This window comes from Carassius gibelio, chromosome B6, assembly GCF_023724105.1.
Source record: "Carassius gibelio isolate Cgi1373 ecotype wild population from Czech Republic chromosome B6, carGib1.2-hapl.c, whole genome shotgun sequence".
NCBI classification, from domain to species: domain Eukaryota; kingdom Metazoa; phylum Chordata; class Actinopteri; order Cypriniformes; family Cyprinidae; genus Carassius; species Carassius gibelio.
In genome coordinates, this window is record NC_068401.1 from 10,338,262 (window position 1) to 10,358,203 (window position 19,942).

Consider the following 19,942-nt stretch of genomic DNA (forward strand, 5'->3'; position numbering starts at 1 on the left):
AATAAAACAGCCGTGAGTGAGTGTGGAAGCGGCATTTAGAAATGTGAAATGCATTCTAGCCACTCTATCTGTCCTAAATAGTACTGAAAATGACTAATTTCACAGGATGGATAGTATGCACATTGGGACGCAGGCATAGTTTCCATTGTGTAGAATATAGTGTGAAATGTAAATATTTAAATATCCAAACTATATGTATGCTAAATCTTGTAAATTCTACCCATTCAATTATTTTATTTATTTTTTTGCTTTTACATTTCCTTTGTGTATTTCAGTGCAGTATTTCATGTTGGAATATTGTAACATTTTGTTTCCGTTTCTTACACTCACCATGGCAGTTTTTATTGATCAAAAATACAGTTAAAATACAAATTTTGCTAAATATTGTTACGATTAAAAATGTATATATTCTTCTGATGGCAAAACGGAATTCTCAGCAGCCATTGCTTCAGTGTCACTTTAAAAAATATATTTATTTCTAATCTATATTGTTGTAGAAATAATTTTTTTTCACCATTTTAAGATCAATAGAAAGTTATTTATTTGAAATATAATAATAAGTAACAAAAAATCCAAAAGGTTTTTCAATGTAATGCATCCTCACTAAAAAAATAAAGTATTAATTTCTTCTTTTTTTTTTTAAATGCTGAATTATAAAACAAGTATGAGGCAGCATTGGTTCTCAAAGTGATGTCAATTTAATGTAAAATATGCAATCCATTCAGCACAATAAAAAAGGCATTAAGCAACTACAACTAATACAAATATAGGCTTGAACTACATACAAATGTAGCGCACATTTTTCAGTTCGTTTATATTATGTACAAGATTTAATTAGAAGTCTAAGGTTTATTTTCACTGTTGCATGTAATATACATAATTAGATCACCTTTAAATGAAATTGCTTGTCATGTACGCTTCACATATCCACTGCATGTAAAGGCCACTTACATTTACATCTGACATATTGAGCCATAACACAGGCCAACAACAATGAAATACAAACAGATTGTCCACAAAACATTACGTTAAGTATCTTGATGCATTAACTGTGCTGTAGACAGAGTGGACAACTTAACACAAGTCTCACTGTTTATAGACACAAAGTGCTACTTCTGTACTATTGTAGTGCTATTGTGATTTTGTCTCTCTCATGTGCTATGATGTCAGATATCCTGGTAGAGACGAACAAGAACAGTACAGTAGCCGTCATGCAGCAGTACAATAAATAATTTGTCTTGTGTTCGGTGCTCTGGATTGAATCCATGTTCAATCTGTTAACACTGCTCAAATCCAGCCATTAGCGACAATGCCAGGGACTCCACTATGAAAGAAAACAGGGACATATGGTGAGTTAAACTAAATATTTCTGACTTCACTCATTAATCACTGAAAAAAGAAAAAAAGAAATAATTTTAAAGATGTTACAATGTCATCTGTTTTTGCATTGGGACATTTGTTTTACTGTATTTCCATAATGCACTGCTCTTGTTTGCATTACTGTATATTGTCATTTGGAGTTAAATACAGAGGAACAGGGATAGTGAGATTCACAGTTTCTTGAAAATGCACAGCACTGTATGACTTACAATGAGGAAATGAGCCTCTGCACACTGCCTTGTTTAAAATAGTCACCAGAAACATGTGACAGTTTTTAAAGTCCGACTCCATTTTGTCAATCGACTCGATTCTGGGGGGAGAATAGGAAATATTTAACGAATGGTAGAATCCGAAAAAGTGAATGAAGTGGAAGCTGCAAGATGAGGACAAGCAGCTAGACTGAAACATCTAAAGAGATTCCAAACATGATGTAAGAGTATTGAACTTACTTCCAGGCCCCAAAACCAGCCTGCCATCTGTCTGAGAAGATGAGAACTAAATTCAGCACTTTCATGATGGCCTCCTTGACGAAACTGACCTGCAAAGACACGGTAACCTGAATTGATGCATCGAAAATAACACAGACATCTATAACAGTTTAAAAGTAAAAACTAGGCCAACCATCATGGGGAAGACAGCTTACGGAATAAATAAGAAAACGACTGCAATTTTTTTGCCTTGTGTATATCCCTCTTACTTTTTCTCGGAGCAGACATCTGTCATGAATGGTGGACAGATATCGGTAGTGGATTTTGATGAGCTGGTCCAGATCCTTCGCCTCTTGTACTTGGTGTTGAAATTCTAGACCTGTACTATGCAGGATCTGCGAATGAAATGTAGCAAGGTGTATGTCTACAAGCTAAGAAAGTCTGAACTCAAATGAACAAATACATAATTTGATGTACATCAGACCTACCCTTGTCATAATGTAGTTATGGAGGCTGTTGACAAAGTGCATGAGTTTGACCCTCAGGAGAAACATCCTGTGAATCTGCTGGTTTACGGGCTCTTTGGCTGTGCCTTCCTCGGAGTGGCCTCCCTCTTGCCTCTTAGCAGCGACTGTCAAATCTGTGGGAAGACTCTATATAAGATCTCATCTGAAACAGTGAATTGAAACCATCCTGATTTGAAAGTACTAAACTAAAATGAGATACAATGGAACTATGAAGTTACATAAATACGAAGTACAGTACATCAATATCTCATTGACATTTAATAGCATATCCTTTTTGTAATAATATCCACTAACTTTATCACAACTACACAGAAGTGATGAAAACTTCAGAAGAGAAATCATAACTCACCACTGAATCGTAAAGTGTCCAGGCTATATTTGGCCCATTTGATCTGAAGCAGCAGTAGGAAGACCTGATTGTAGATTTTCTGACACTCTGAACTTATAACAATATCAACAGGCCAGGGAACCTGGTGAGAGAAAACAAAAAGGCGTTCATATAACATGCGTGATATAAAAACATCATGTCGTGTTGTCACAATCTCCAAACCATAAAAAGCAAAAACTGTTACGTAACCTTATAACTCAGCGTGAGACCATCAAGGTTATTCACTGGCTGTTTTTTTCTTGCAGGGTCAATAGTTTCAAGAAATATAGACAACCTGGAATCATGAGAAAAATGTGTAAACAACCACAGGATATGGAGTGGTATCAGGCAGGGTTGATTGGTAAACCACAGGATCTCTAGAGATTTTGTGTGCAGTACCGGCTGCTGTCCTCTGGGTGGCGCTGTCCAACAGACTCTTGAAGCTGCACATTGAGGAACGCCAGCTGCTGCCAGCTCTCCTTCTCCAGGACTTTGTCAAAGATGGCTGTGTAGAAATCATACATAGTATCCCCAGCCTCCAACAGGAAGTAGTTTCTCATGGCCTGCAAGTACCCAAGAAGCCTAAGATAAAAAGAAATGAGAGGGTTAAGGAGAAATGCGCTACAAAGCAACACTGCACAAAGGATTCAATCTCACCTGTAGTCTTTTTTCAGGGTTCTCATGAGGTTCCCACAGCATTCGATGTATCTCCTCTCAATGTGTGGATACAAACAGGAGCGGAGCGTGAGCTCAAACGTCTGACAGGTCACAGACTCAGAGGAGCGGTCCAAAATCACATCGCTGCCAGAGAATTTCTCATGGAAGTCATTCTGCTCTAAATAAAGCCTGCAAGAGATAACACACATTACCTCCATGGAAAACAAGCTAATGAAATTGTGACCGCCCAAACACAGTTTAGCGCCTTTATATCACTGAAATCTTTGAAAACACAAATCTATTTTTAACATCTCTGTGTGGACTTCAGTGACGTCAAATCAGTTATTCTGTATTCTGCTGTCACCTTGCAAAATTAATGGCCAGCAGGGGGTCATGGATGTCGTCCAGCTCCAGATGACGTGCTACAATGGACTGCATCTTGATCAGACTCTTTTTAGTGGCCTGTTGCTCGGTTACCGTGTTGGTGGGTGAGTCTTCTCCATGCCCAAGACGTGTCTGCACTGATTCCAAAAAGAGCGTGTACAGACTCTTTCTTTCGGCATCTGCGGAGAGACAATTCACTGTCATCAATGTTAAGACATATTAGGCAATAAGAAACATTCTGAAAATGAAGTAAACGTACAAAACAAAAGGTTATCATTATTGAAAATGTTACTAATATACAAACATGAGCATGCAACAAAAAATTTAACTGAAACTGGAAAACAATATGGATGAAGTCAAAATAGAATTGCAGAGAAGTAACACTGTAAAGACATTACAAATTAAATTAGCATCTAATTTAATTCAATGGTTCTCAAAATTTTTGACTCCAAGGCCCCTTTTGTCTAAAAACTAAATTAGAAGAAAAGGCAAGTATGGCTGGGTGATAATAGCTACAAAATACATCAACGACATAATGTTTCATATCATTCGTATCATTAATTATTGACATTTTTATAACTTTTTTAATCACGCTGGACTACCAGCACGTAAGCCATGACATTCCTTGTATCTGCTTTAATGACGGCTGCTTGTTTTCATTTTTTTTTAAGAAATTCGAATTACTGAGTGTGTATCAGTATAAAATGAATGGCCATGAACACAGACTGGTGACTAGCTGTTCTCTGACGCACCCTCCAGCTGACGCTCGATCTACGTAGATGAAGTTCATGATGCTGAATCATACGTGTCCATGGATGCCAAGTTACTGCTTATTGTAGCAGCACTGGTACAGTTATAGCACATGTCCTTGTCAGTAACTGCTACAGCGCTGTATGGTTATTTTTTGAAAACTTTGTATTATTCTGCATGTGTCATCATAGGCAGAGGGAACACATGTCTTGTGTTATACAGGACAAGCACTGAAACTAATACTGAAAAAAAAAAGGTCATCCTCTCTGACACTGACCTCTGGAGGATCCATCAGGCTGCTCGGTCTCCTTGCAGTCCAGGTTCTTCAGCAGCTGCATGGATTTGCCAGCCATGATGATCTGCTTGAGCACAGGCTTGAGGAAGGACACCATGGTGTGCTGTCTGCTGCTGGACGCCTGCTCTCCACCAGAGCTTCCACTGGCAGCGTCGCTGAGCCTCTCCTCACTCTCCACCGTCTCAGACACACTGTACAGCGTGTACGTGGCGTACCAGAAGTCCCTGTGGTTTACTGGTACATCTTTGTTCCTAGTAAACATGTCCATATATTTATTCATTTGATAAGCAGGTGTGTGTTTAGCAGGATAAGGCGGATGCAGATAGTGGTTAGCGCAAATTAGACCCCAAAAGAGTGAAAAGCACCCTGACACGACACTGAGGGTCTTGCATCACCCTAAAAAGTGTTTTTTTTTTTTTTTTTTGCGATAATGACCAGCTGACTGTATGGAATTCCTAACTGTTCAAATGTTCGGGGTTGGTAAGATTTTTTTATGTTTTTTGAAAGAATCATTTTATTCTTATCAAGCCGGTCCACAGTAAAAATTTCAATTTTTAATAAGTAATCTATTTTAATATATTTAAAAATGTCATTTATTCCTGTGATGGCAAAGCTGAATTTTCAGCAGTTAATATATATTTGGTGATCAAGAAACATTTCTTTAATCTTGTCAATGTTGAAAACAGTTCTTCTGGAAACCTTTTTTTTTTTTTTTACTTAATTCTTTGAATTAAAAGTTAACAAAACAGCATTTGTGTTTGCTGGATATAAGTATTAGTATCTTTACGGAAAAAAAAATCGTACTCCTAATAAATATTTTTTAAAAGTGACCCTAAACTTCTGAATGGCAGTGTTCATACACATTGAAAAAAAAAAAAAAATGCTGTTGTACCTTTGAATTATGAACTCTTTAGCGGGGTCAAATAAGTGACCGTGAACAATCCATTCATCTACAATCTCAAGGTATGGCCTCACTGTTTCTACCCAGAGAGAGAAAAGGAGCGCCACCTGATAGGAAGGAGAAAAAATGGCATCAGAGATACATGGGTAATGTTCAAATGTATGCATCTAATGCTCAACATTGAAAACAGACACACTTACAGACTGCTCGGAGGCCTCACCCACGCTGTCATACTCTATTATGGCCTTGTAGAGTGTGTTGAGTAAATGCGAGGCTCTTAACACATTGGGCGTTCCGGGCGGCACATCAGCCACTCCTGTGCAGAAAACCCTGTGCAGCATGGTGATCTGAGCCAGATGAGGACTCAACCGTTCCAGCACAAAAGACAGAGTCACTGTCTCATCTATGAAGAATCACCACAGAATCATTACTATAACAACACAAAAATAACTGAGAATACATTTGCACACTGAAAACAAACGTTGTAGGATTAACTTTCATTTCATATAAAACGTACATATTTATTTACAACTTCAAAATATATATTTTTCAGAGTGCAGGCACAAAGAAAATCTGACCTTTGGCAATAATGTCTTTCTCAATAGTATTGAGCTCTTCTTTAAAGCTGGTGAAGTATTTATACAGGGCCCACACGAACGCTTGGTAGGTCCTAAAGGGAGGATCAGAGCTCTTCTTGGAGGATGAGGAGGAGGAAGAGTTAAGTCCTGGAGGACAAGGCTCTGCACTGTGGCCGGTCACTTCATCAATAAACTTTTGCAGTCGGGAAACAGCCTGCCCATAGGCTGCTATGTGCTCCAGTACAGAGTGAAGACAGTTCTGTACAAAAACACATACGTGCATCAAAAAAAGCTATTTGGACCTGTCTTGCGCAATTTCATAAGTATTCATAATAACAATATAATTAAACAGACTCTCATTCATTATCGTAATAGGATAACAGCTTATTCAAAAAAAAACTAAAAGCATCTAAATGTGCCTTAGTCAATAATATAAATAAAAAAATATTTCAATAAAAATGATATATTGTAAAATAAAATAAAAACATATTCATAAAATGTGTCATTTGGCTTTTGTAGAGTAATATTTGTATTAATTAATGCAGGGTTCGAGTTTATCCCAATAAATACAGAAATGAAAAACTGTCTCCACTCACGTTAGTTAGATGTGTGACCACCACATCATTCCTCACAGTCACCTTGCCATCATTGTACTGGAAAATGAAAAGTTTCTTTACGCCGGAGAAGAGCCTGAGGAGAGGCAGAAATGAACATGTGAGCATGTGTTTTCTTCTGCGTACGCAAACAAACGTGTGTTAGCAACCAGAGCAGATCTGATCTTGAGAAGACAAAACTCCATTCCAGAACTGCTCTTTCCCTGCAGGTTTCAACAGGTGTGAAGCATTCTTATCTCTATCCACATATGTCATTTTCACAAATTTAGCACATGCACTTTCCTTTAGGAAAAAACATGTCTGTCCAGTATATATGTAAATATATATATAGAAAAAAGAGAGAGAGAGAGATTTATATTTCTCATAATAACTGAGCACCAATAGTAACTGACAATAAATGAGCACCAAATGAGAATATAAGACTGGTTTTTAAAGCATTATGTGAAGACTGATTTAATTGTTGCTAAAAATGTAAAAAAAATAAAATAAAAAAAATAATTATATATAATTATATATATATATATATATATATATATATATATATATATATATATATATATAAAATTAATTCTTATGTTCCTTGAAATTTTGATAATGTCAAATAAATACACTATTGGTGAGCATAAAAGACTATAAACAATAAGAAACTTCCAAACTCCTGAATGGTATATATACAGTATATAATCATACCAAAGAGTTTCCCGAATCACTTGTGTCTCTGTAACAAAAGACTTCTCCTCAGGCAGGTAAAGAGGCCCAGTGTTATACAGGTGCTGATCCCTGGAGAGAAAGAGAGCGATATGCACAATGACAACATTCTACTCTCAAATAAACAGTATTTGCTTCTAAAATCGTATTAAATCGTGAAAGAAAGTCCTTATTAATGGCCTTGTGAAGTAAGTGAACAAGACATTAAATGCCTTACCAGACATTGTAGAGATTGGAGTGCAGGTGGAGGCTGTGTGGAAAGCGGGGAGAGTTGGGAACCCAATACGAAGTGACAATATGCTGCTCCAGCCAAGCCCTGGAGTCTGGATCACCCACTACAAACACAAGACTCGGTAAGAACCAGGAGTCCTGAAAACAGACTTCATTAACTGAGGGTTACTATGAGAAAATGTGCGGATACTGTCCCATACCGGTCCAGGTGACTTGGACAGTCTTGTCATTCTGCTCGTGGTCCTCCTGAGGTGTTCTGTCCACCTGTATACCAGAATCCTCTCTGCTCAGGGGCTGCTGGCTATCTTCTTCTTCACTCTCATCCTCAGACCACTCCTGCCAAGAGATTAAATGATCTGTGCTGCTCTGTTATGGATAATATCTATAGTCAATATAGTACAGAACAGTTTTTAAATGTTTCATTAGACATTGCAGGTGAATATTGCTGTTAAGTACTACGTATTGTTATATTGCTGCAAATATTACTTATAATTAGTAAATACAATTATTCTTTGTCGGAAGAATTATCGAAGTTATTATAGTTACGTAAAATAAATTGATTTACTTTAAATAAAAAGATTTACCAAGTTTGTTTAGTTTAACTTTACATGTAACAACAACTAAACTAAATCTAATAAACAGAAATAAATACAAAACATGCTTGAAAAAAAAAACGAGCAAAAATAACAACCAAAATTAAAATAAACATGTTATCAAAAACAACAATAGTATATCAGATAGTGATACTAAAATAACTCTGCTTTATGTTTCCTTAGTGGCTTGGTTATTTTAAACAGAATCTGAGAGTATTTTACTTCAAATAAAAATATAAAAATGTGTATGCTTTAAATATTTTAAATCTACTTCAAAGTACAAAACCATGGCTCATCTGATAAAAAAAATAAATCAACCATTTCATTACAGAGCAAGTATAAATAATTAGATTAATAAGCTGAAATGTATCTACTAATCATTTATACGCCATATCGCTCAGACCTTTAGTATATGATGCTAGACCAGATCTGATCTAACAGTGTAATATCGATCACTCACTGGAGTGTCTGGAAAGGGTCCAGTATCAAGATCCTCTCCTTCCATAAGGTACTTGGCCCAATCAAACTTGTCTTCTTTCTCTGTAGAAATAAACATTAGTAGAAGTAGTATTGTCCAACAGTATGCATGTGTTGACACTAAAGAAAAGCCGAACCTGTTTCTTTCGGTCTAGGTCTTTCACAGTAGCTTGTGTTGGATGGGGAGTCAGACAGATGGAGCAATAAAGCCAGCACACTATAGTGGACATCAGTCTGAAAACAGACAGAGTAATAAAGACATTCAGCACATGAAGGGATCTAAGAATCGCCTGAATGATGTCAGTGTTATCCTACCTTGGTTCCCTCAGTATTAGGAAGAGGAGAACTGAGAAATTCTTCAGTTAGCCTTAACCAACTCTCTGCTTTACTTAAGTCCGAGTGGATCATGAGTTTCTCATGAATCCTGGGAAAAAGAGAAACCGGAATAATTAATAACAAAAATATCGTAATATCAAAACATCAGCAGATCACAAAAGAGTGCCCAGAACTGTTTAAAGCTTCAGACTAACCCATTAATGGAGCGCTGTACATTATGTGTGTTGGCATCAAGGAAACGATGAAACCTATCCAGAGGAGAAAAATATGATGTGAGCTTTCTTTAGATTTTATGTGCAAAAAAAATAATATATTATAGATATATTAATTGCAAAATGAAAAACAAGCTAGGGCTCCACACTCATTTACACTTCTTTTCCCTCCACTTCTTCTTCAGGGTCCTTTTCACAAATAAACTACAAGCCACGATTAAAGTGATAAGTAAATGGCTAAATAAATTCACTTGAAAAATACTTACTTGAAATTGGACCAGGCAAATTTCAGAGCCATTTGGAAGTTCTGATCTTCCTCGTCCTGAATGGAAGTATAATGTGAGATGAGTCTCTTGGTCTCAAGCTCCAGCTCCTTCTCAAACCTGCTCCAGTGAGCCATTCTGATGATTTAAGCTTCAACTGAAACACAAGCAAAACAATGATAGATAGATAGATAGATAGATAGATAGATAGATAGATAGATAGATAGATAGATAGATAGATAGATAGATAGATAGATAGATGTCTATGAGCACAAACCTGTTTTTGTGATAGTGATGCTGACAGTAGCGAGTCGTTGTCAACAGCTGCGGCTAGCAAAACAAGAAATCATGACAAAGGTGTTCGCTACATGTCAGAGATTGGTCGAAAATATACGTGTATCTCTCGAATATAATCCGATTGCGAATGGCGAATTTTATTTTATTAGAATTAATACATTTATTATCATTTCCCCTGTTGTTGTTGCCTCCATCCCTCCAGATTCTACTTCTTTGGTGTCGCGTGAACAATAACAACGCCGGAGGGAGCTTCACTGCCACCTATCGAGTAGCCTTAAACATGACGCGACACGACAAATCAACAACACTGCCAGACAAAAAAAAACATTCGTTCTCACTTCAAATCTCCTCTACATAAAAGTCCAGGAAAAATACATTAAGTTTACAAAAAAATATTTCAAACACTTTTGTTTGCGAAGCATTCTCCCATAAAGTATTTTACTATTTTCTAAAAGTTCCTAAGAGAAAAACTAAAAAGACATGTGTACACACACACACAGAGACACACACACACACACACACAAATATTTTGACAAAGAGAAGCATAACTTTTCAGATTTTCTATTATGTTTTTGGAATCATTTACGGCTCTGAAACATTTTAGCAAACTCACATAGAAATATATTGAAGGACGGTTTACATTTCTTCCATTGACAAGTATGGATATGATATTCACCCATCAACAAAACTAAATTTACAACATCGGGGAAGGATGAATTTAAATCACACTTAAAAAAAAGAGGACATCTTGTTGAGTTAAGAATTGTCTCAATTTTTACTGACAACTAGCTATGTATCCAACCAAGATTTAGAAGAAGCCTTACAGTAAAAGAAAATGTGATCAAGTGTTTCAGGAAAAGAAGAACAGAAACCACAAGGATCCACCTCGAAATGAAATGGTTTTTGTATAAAGTCAATAACTGGGTAAATCCTGAACATCATTTTGTAATGAGTCTCCTTGACCTTTGGAGCAACTGGGAATGCCATATAACAGATAAAAGCTTTGTCCTTTCAACATCTCCCAGAAAATGACACTGATAATCATAAGTGATAACATGTTTAAGTTCTTTGTAAATAAGTTTGTTAATACACTTACTGTCTAAAAGGTCAACATTTCATATTTTCAAAGAGGGAAGAGAAACTACAGTCAAGATACAAGTTTAGATGTTTCATTTATACGAGCCCATGTGGAATATGTGGCAGCTTTGGATTATTCTTAACAATCCAGTGGGTATAGCATTGCATACCTTATTATAACCTTTTTTTTTTATTTCTAAATCTGTATTTATTAATGAAATCATTATAAGAAAAAGCCATTATCATCTAATAAATCATAAATAAATAAAAATAGCTTGGCTATAGATTTTATTGCTTATGTTTACATTTTATAATGTCAAGTTATTACATGTGTTTATGTTTATGCAATTTATTACAATTAATGTACTTATTATAATAATTACATTGTTTAGCCTGCCCAAACAATGGTTTGGTGTTTCTGTATGTTAACCTTCCCTTTTAATAATATCAAAATATGGCACATTTAAATCGCACAGTGATGTTCATTATTTTTCATAAGGGGGGGGGTTATAATTAAATACAAACTGTGCCCATATTTTGCTAGGTGGTTGAGGTTGGTGTAATTTTCCCCCCGCACTTCAGCCTATATGAGTGACTTCCTAACTATCCAATCACAATCCACTTATGAGCAACTCCCACTAGCCAATCCTGGCACAGGAGGCGGGGCTTTCTGCATCACGGCTGAGAAAAGATTCCACCCTCCAAACTTTACCGCTGTAATCTAACAGTGTCCTTCGAGGCAGGCGCCTCAGTTCGCCGAGATCCGCGTCTCTCACTCCGATGAGGCCATGAAGAGAAGGCTTCAGAAAAAATACATCATCTTGATTCTAGGATACTCCGTGGTGCTGCTTTTAATCCCCTACGTACTAGATTACCGGAGCAAATCGTCCCACATTAAAGATGGATATCAGCAACAAAAGTGTCCCGATCTGAAGAGCACCATCGCCCTGTGGAGCAGCACCAGATCGGGAAACTCAACGGAGGTGGAGGACTTCGGCAACAGGAGTCAGTCCAGGACGCACATATACCTCCACGCAACCTGGAGGACAGGCTCTTCTTTTTTAGGGGAACTATTTAATCAGCATCCCGATGTGTTTTATTTATACGAGCCCATGTGGAATATGTGGCAGGCGCTTTATCCCGGAGATGCGGGCAGTTTACAAGGAGCAGTGAGAGACATGATGAACTCTCTGTTTAGATGCGATTTCTCCGTGTTAAAACTCTACGCGGGCTCGTCCAACGTAACCACCTCTTTTATTTTCGGCTGGAAAACCAACAAGGTCATTTGCTCCGAGCCTCTCTGCAAGGCGTACAAAAAGCACGAAATCGGTTTGGTTCAAGGAGACGTGTGTAGCAAATGCCACCACAGAGATCTCAAAGAGCTGGAGAAGGAGTGCAAAAAGTACCCTGTGATGGTCATCAAAGACGTGCGGGTTTTAGATTTGTCGGTTCTGGTTCCCCTCATGCGAGACCCCGCCATCAACCTCCAGATAGTCCAGTTGTTTCGCGACCCCCGGGCCGTTCATAACTCTCGGCTGAAGTCTAAGCTGGCTCTGGTGAAGGAGAGCATACAGGTGCTGAGGAGCAAGAAGCAGAGCGACAAATACAAGCGCCTTCTGGTGCCTAGCAACAGGGTCCACCGTGCAGAGAATTACGTCTCGAGCGCGATGGAGCTAATTTGCGATAACTGGCTCAACGACATGCTGCTCGTCATGAACGCTCCGCCGTGGGTGAAGCGAAACTACATGCAGCTGAAATACGAGGACCTGGTCCTCAGACCCGTGGACGAGCTCCAGAAACTCTATCGGTTCTCCAACCTCACCCTTTCTCCGGCCATGGAGAAGTTTGTGATAAACATGACCCACGGACAGGGCTATTCCTCGGATAAACCTTTCCTCATATCATCCAGAGATGCCAAGGAGGCTATTTACGCCTGGAGGGAACGGCTGAACGTGGAGCAGGTGAACCAGGTCGAAGCCTACTGCAGCGAGGTCATGAGACAGCTGGGCTATCAGAAGAGGAACATGGACAACACCTAAAACCACCAAAACATTGCTTTATGGTATGTGTACCTGTCTGAATGTCAGCAGTTCAGTCCCCAATGGTCCCAGAACTTAGTGAAATAATAACGTAGTTGGGCTCAATGACGACTAAGTATATCACACTTCACATTAGTGTTCATTTTGCAATATTATTAATAATTCTGGTCAAGCGTTTGGGGTCAGTAAGTTTATTATTATTATTGCCGTTTATTCAGCAAGGGCACAGTAAAGGCATTTATATTGTTTAAAAAAAATTCTATTTACAACTTTTTTTATTCATCAAAGAATTCTGAAAAAAAAAACAAAATATCACACTTGTTACAATAGCAGTAACCAGCTCAACAGTTTTCATCATTGATAATAAAAATAAATGTGTCAGGAGCACCAAATCAGAATGATTTCTGAAGGATCATGTGACACTGAAGACTGTTGTCACATAGAAGTTATGATAATATTTAACAATATACAGTTGTTACTGTATTTTTGATCAAATAAATGTAGCTTCAATGAGCATAAGAGAAAAAAATAATTATAAAATTGCCACCCCCAAACTTTTGTACTACTCTTCTTTATCACATCAAACAGACGTGTGCAAAATGCAATGTTTTTTTGCTGCTTTAGATAGCGCTGAGTTTAAATTTGTTCGATGGGTGAGTTTTGGTTTTACATTCAGCTAGTACGTCTGTCTACACATTAATGCTTCCGCCCATTAGATGAGAAGAGTGTGAGTCCCAGATTGATTATGCAACTAGTGTAGTTGTAAAGATGAACATTGATTTTATCTGCAGTGTGCTGTTGTGCAGTAGCTATATGTGAATGTCATGCACATACACCGAGTGACTGACAGCTTTATAACAAAGGCTGAAGGTGTCCGTTCTGATCTGTACAATGATACACACAATCTGTCTTCAGAGAACCAAGTTTGATTTTATAATGTTCAATGACCTCTTGGGAAGAGAAAACGTGATGTTTTATAAAGTTATAGATTCTCGTATAGCTAAAATAGGTCAACATCATTGATTCACAGATACGAAATAGTATTTTTTTTTACCATTGGGAACACTTTACAAGGTTCAATTTATTAACATTAAATAATGCATTTTATATCATAAACAACAGGTTTCTAGTTAATGTTAATTTATAAATATACTAGTTTAATGTTAATGTATATGTAGACATTTTAAATGCTGTAAATATAGTGTTTTTTGTTATATGAGCTACTTTTAAGAATAATGTCAACATACAAGACATTGGATTACAGTGGACCATCTCAGTCAGTAATTGTTAAAAACACAGAATCAGTGCACAGTTCATCATGAACATTAAAAAGAGACAAAAGAGGAATCGAGGGTCGAGGGTCACCAATACATTCTGAAATCAATATGGTGCCAGTCAAGTCATTGTGTTAATACGGTCCTCCTGAACTCTGGGAAGTGGAAGTTATATGGTGGTGCATTTTTATAATTTCCAAATGGACCAGGGTCAGTAAAATGACCAGTTTTACTTTTACTGTAGCCAATATAATGGTTAAAAATGATGTCAAGTCAGCACATAAAATCATAAATATCCTCTCCACACTGTGACCTGTAAGAATATCAGACTGGGTTGTGGGTCAAATCAATTAGCCATCATGCTCGAGTCAGATTTCATGGCGAGGCCTGTAAACGCTGCTGTATAACAGAGTGATGGATCATGATACAGGCTTCTTTGTCATCCCCATCAGCATCATGTGATGAGGGGGGCTGGTGTGACCTAACAGAGCGACCACACGTGGTTGGAACAGGCTTAAATAGGGACTGCTTTGTTTTGGTTAGGCCCTGGAGGGACCAATGCTCCCAGAGCTGAGCCTGTCACCAGCTCGATCTGGGAGGGCTCTGTCATGACGACACAGACACGATGGCACCAGATGCACACAGCGACTTTTAATTAATTACATAATATTTTAACATTAGTATTACTAATATTGTATTAATGTAATTAAAATATACTACTACTCATAATAATGCATTGTCTTACAGGGTAAAAATACCAAAAGAAACAAACCAAAAAATTATAAATTATAATATTATATTTAAATACATTTATAATAATTTAAATACTATTAGTAAATAATATAGCTATTCATATCACAATAATAACTATTAAACTAATATTTGCTTTAGTATGAGTAGGCCTATAGGAACACGCTGAATATCTGTGACAAATACTAGCGATGCAGAAATGACACACTGTGCTTTTATGACTGAACTTTGTTGACATTGTATACAAAATCATCGTTTTCAGTAAACATCCCAATGTCTTCTTGTCCATATTAATTAAAAAAAACTAAGTTATGCTTCCCTCTTCGCTGTAGAAGCCTGATGTGCTGGAGGAACAGGAGGACAGAGGGGGAACAGCCTGATATGAAGCTACGACACACGGACGGAGCTGAGGAGCAATACCCCGAGAGCTCCCTCACATTGCCGTCACAGGGTGCAGAGTAGACGACAGAAGAGAAACACTCACAAACCCATCGACCTCAACTGATACTGACAAGACTCCTGTAAGAAAAAGACTAACAATAACAAGAGGGGAAACACATTCAGCAAGAGAGAATGAAACGGCCTGACAGACAGATTTCATCCGCAGTAATCCCTGCCCAATCCCCAGCAGCCCATAATCAGACACACAGGACCGGGTCTTTACGTGCACCCGTGCTGTTACACATGCACCAGGCCCGGAGACAGACAGACAGACAGACATCCCACTGAGTGTTCAATTCACCGGGAGGATTTCAGAACCAAAACATTCCTAGGCATTCATCAACCATGTATGAAAAGAGGATTATGCATTAAGGACACTCCAGTTTCTGTGGTACTGCCCAATAAAAACATGAATGCACAACTTGTCTGTGAAGCACAAAGTGCAATTCAGTGAGCTGAAGTTCTAGAGAAATTGAAGGGTGGAGAAAGAATTTAGAAAATTCTGATTTCTCTCTCCCCTAGGTCTTAACCCTGGTGTGAGATTCCCCAGTTCCCCCTGGACATCACCAGTTTGTTCTTTTCGTCTGCACTGGGCTGTGCAGAATGTGTTCATTTGTGTATGAAGAGGATAGGATTGCAATTTGAATAGTTAAACAGGCAGAACGTCTCATCTAAATCTAAAACGCACAATCATTCTTTGAGGATACAGGTGTTTTTGTGCTTTTACTGCTCAACTGCTTTCACACTATTATTGCGTTAACATGGTTTTGTCATTCTAAACAACATTTACTCTAAAGTTCTGACGTGAACCGTCAGAATTAATCAATGAAAAAAAATGTTATTTATAAATAAAACTTGAACATACAATTTTGTTGTAAACACTAGTTTTCTTGTTTTATTGTTCTATTGTATTTTATGACATAAATCAAATACCTTAGATAGGTATTGCTACTGTAGCCCACTTTGATACATTGGCTATTTATTTTATAAACGTACAATAGATAAACTACAATCCATACCACAGTTTTTTTTCACATTATTTAACAGGCAGAGTGTATCTTAATAGGGATTTAAATGGGAAAACAGAGGGTTTTGGTGTTTCATACATCACAGACAAACAAATGGCAGCTCGATTATGGATTTTGTCATTTGTTTCTATACTGACATGCAGAACAGCAAGTAAAAGATGAATGTAGATAGATATCCTGAAGGAACACACAAATCCACCATAGTGTGGTCAGAAAAAAAAAGCTATCAGACAAGTTGAAAGAGTCATTCAGAGGAGGAGTGACTTCTGTGAATTCAGTCTTTTGCCACGAAGCTCATCCGCTAGCCGAAACTCCACATACATGTTCTTCTGATCAGATGTTGAACTATATTGTACTGAAGTGATGCATTTCCTTGCACAACTCGAGCAAACAGACAGGCGCAAGAGCAGACCATTGCAAAGGTTTCTGAATGGCAAGAGTGCAAAGTTAGTTTATTGTGTTGAGTAAAAATCAGACTGAATTATGTCTTATTTCAGACATCTCTAAGTTAGTTATTAACTAAACTTTGGACTTCAGACTTGCACTTATTAACATCATTCTTTTCCAGACACGGAGGACGGAAGGAATGCACATTGGCGGTTACTGGCACAAGGCCACAAGATTACCGTATGAACAGATAAACAGCCGGGTCAACATCACGCCGAACACTCCATATTCCTGATTTAAGAATCGCTGACTGTTATATAGCAGCAACTCATACAGATGGAAAGATCCACCTTCAAGAACATTCTAATGTGAGGAGGCGCAAAAGACATGTTTGATGCAGATATGAAATTAACAAATTAACGAGGGTTAATTACATCATTCTGCATCACAAATTCTGGCTGAGAGTGTACAATGGTTAATATGCTAATATAATAAAGCAAAACATGCAAGGGCTACAGCTAAAGTGCATGGCCCATACACTCTTGTCACATCCAGCTGTTTAAAAAAAATAAAAAATAAAATAAATCGCACTGCTTGGCAACTTGGCATTCGTACAACCAAGATCTTGCAAGAAGTGTAAACTCCAACACGCTAGAGTTACATATTACAAGGTTCCCGTATGCAGTCATGAGATGAGCATGCACTCGTGTCAATGCTGCCATTGTGTTTGTGAGCTTTCACGAACACCACTGCCATGGTTATTTACAAACCTTATGAGCTGCTCGCTTATTTGCCTGATGGCAAAAACCAGCATTTGAATGCAAATTACATAATACAGGCTGTTCATACAAGAAATACTAGCTCAGTCATATTTATCAATCATATCTCCAGCTTGTAGCAGCATTGCTAATAGAAAACAAATTATGACTAAGGTAAAATGTTAATATGCGGCGGGCAGTGATCGTATGAATGTGAATGTTAAGGGCAGCAGAGATCGTACGGCATCAATACCTCATCGCAAATGACAGCAATAAGGAAAATAAGTGTCCGAAATGCAGGTTTTTTTTTTTTTTCTGCAAATCACATTTTGAAGGGCAGACAAGGAATCAGAGTCTGCCACAGCATCAATTATGTCTCCTTCGTTTCTTTGAGAACAAAGCCTCCTGATCTCCATCTTTCTGTTCCCTTGTGTGTTCGGACCCCCTGCATGAGATCTTTGGAGGTGTCGTGGGTCAATTTGCAAGGAAAGTGGAGGTATGGAGTGAAGGGAGGCGTGGTTTAAGGTTTGGGAGGCGGGGTCAAGCGTGGTCCTCCATGGGGAAAACGAGACGTGTGCCACGGCTCAAGAGCTCATGTTCACGCGTGTCCAGTTCTCGCTCTAGAGCATCCTCTGACGTGCTGTCGCTGCGTTTGCCGTTCACACCCCAGCTGCCGCCCGATGCTTCGGGGCCAGAGGAGGACGAGGCCCCGTTGGCTGTGATGTGAGTGTCGCCATAGGTCAGTGTCAGGTCTCCTTCGTTCAGGATGAGGTCTGAGTCATTGTCTCGCAGCGGCTCGTGGTTCTGCGGAGCACAGTGACAAGTCGGACATGAAGGGAGGAGGAAGGGATGCTTCAACACACACACACACACACACACATGTACGCACACACACAGTTCAAGCTCAGCACAAAGGTTCATGAGGGACACTGTGGAGTCACAAGAAGACAGGGTAAAGAGAGAAATACACTTAAATGTCCTTGTGAAAAGGGAAAAAAAATCTACGCTTACCTGTGTAATACAGCATTCAAGTACCAATGGGAATATTGTAATTACAAGTTATGTGTACATGAATTTAGAAATGGAAACACAATATTCACAATAGTAAAATTGTGATATTAAAAGGGCAGTGTAGATAGTAGCAAATTCTTCTGTCAAGTTATTTCTTGAGTTTTAGAAATAAAGGAGAAAAAAAATGCTTGGATTATAAAAAATAAAACAAATAAGAAAGAAAATATTATTCATAAAAAAAAAACTTGATATAAACTTGAGATAAAAAAAACTTGAAAACTTGATTTAAATAAATAAATCTTGTAATAAACAAAAAAACTAAACATGTCTCAATAAAAAAAAAGAAAAAAAAGAGAGAAATTGTTGAAATTGAAAGAACTATAAGGTCTTTAGGAAAAAAAAAAAAAGATTTGGCCACGTTGGGTTAAAATGCTTAATGGTTGCAAAATAATACACACCCTTTAGTTTTTGGCTATATTACAACATCATTAATAATTACTATCATATACATCAAAGCTTATAAAACAAGTGATGTAAAGTAAGATAATGACTCACATGTTTGGTTTTCCTTTATTAAAAGTATTTATTTATAAGAGATTATATTGGTTTTGTAAACGTGACGGACATTTACTTTTGCTTTCTGCACAGAAAAAAAGACCATTTGCTGCAGATCATATTTTTTGTTAGTTTTTTTGTGAGTTTAGAGTTTTAGTTTATCTTGTTTCCTGTTTTGAACGCGAGTTACCGCAAATTACAGCAAATTCACACGACTCGGTTCACATGATGCATATGTAAGAAACATTCTGCAATAAAGCATCTCCCACAGTTTAAAGGCTTGCCATTCACAGTTCACTGGGTTTAGTGGTACTTCATAGAATCACTGGGCACTATTGAAGGGGGTTTTCACTGAAGCACAATTACACCAGAGGATTACACTGTGTGCCAACAGATCAAACAAACTAAACTCTGTTACGCAACAGTTAGCTTCACATATAGCTGCTGTTAAATCCTTTGAGAAGGATCTAAATAATGCCTGTTCCATGTTAATGGCTTGAGGTGGTGTGATTTAGTCTGTGAAGATCACCTGTTTAAGCTCTCAAATGCTCTAGACCTGCACTCTTTCCTTCTTATTGCACGGCTCTCGGGGGCAAATTCATTCATATTCAGTTCAGCACCATA

General features: G+C 37.8%; 3 protein-coding genes across 6 annotated transcripts in view; 1 reads left to right on the plus strand and 2 right to left on the minus strand.

Annotated features, from left to right (window-relative positions):
- Positions 1–675: 675 nt before the first annotated feature.
- On the minus strand, positions 676–10,241 carry tubgcp5 (tubulin, gamma complex associated protein 5). 2 transcript variants are annotated; one of them, XM_052559772.1, is made up of 25 exons: positions 10,157–10,231; positions 9,979–10,031; positions 9,705–9,858; positions 9,421–9,474; positions 9,206–9,314; positions 9,028–9,124; positions 8,874–8,953; positions 8,021–8,156; positions 7,807–7,924; positions 7,572–7,661; positions 6,864–6,957; positions 6,268–6,526; positions 5,890–6,092; positions 5,681–5,796; positions 4,771–5,039; positions 3,724–3,922; positions 3,360–3,548; positions 3,102–3,284; positions 2,913–2,997; positions 2,685–2,805; positions 2,297–2,448; positions 2,078–2,203; positions 1,830–1,918; positions 1,590–1,690; positions 676–1,324 (listed from the first exon to the last, which is right to left on the minus strand). In XM_052559772.1, exons 3-25 carry the CDS (start codon positions 9,836–9,838, stop codon positions 1,278–1,280), a joined length of 3,051 nt encoding a protein of 1,016 aa, XP_052415732.1. In that variant the 5' UTR covers positions 9,839–9,858; positions 9,979–10,031; positions 10,157–10,231; the 3' UTR covers positions 676–1,277. The 2 variants fall into 2 exon arrangements, with proteins under 2 accessions (XP_052415732.1, XP_052415731.1); XM_052559771.1 differs by having other exon boundaries at positions 9,979–10,241.
- Positions 10,242–11,785: 1,544 nt separating this feature from the next.
- Positions 11,786–16,458, plus strand: chst7 (carbohydrate (N-acetylglucosamine 6-O) sulfotransferase 7). Its single transcript, XM_052558442.1, has 2 exons — positions 11,786–13,137; positions 15,471–16,458. The coding sequence occupies exon 1, from the start codon at positions 11,864–11,866 to the stop codon at positions 13,112–13,114; it is 1,251 nt and encodes a 416-aa protein (XP_052414402.1). The 5' UTR covers positions 11,786–11,863; the 3' UTR covers positions 13,115–13,137; positions 15,471–16,458.
- LOC127959336 (sodium/hydrogen exchanger 7) overlaps positions 16,447–19,942 on the minus strand; it is a 47,119-nt gene continuing 43,623 nt past the window's right edge. For 2 of the 3 annotated variants that reach the window (XM_052558438.1, XM_052558439.1), the window contains exon 16: positions 16,447–18,556. In XM_052558438.1, the coding sequence (XP_052414398.1) occupies positions 18,293–18,556 (264 nt within the window). In that variant the 3' untranslated portion in view covers positions 16,447–18,292. Of the gene's footprint in view, positions 18,682–19,942 lie in introns of all 3 variants that reach the window. The other variant, XM_052558440.1, reaches the window with a different exon arrangement.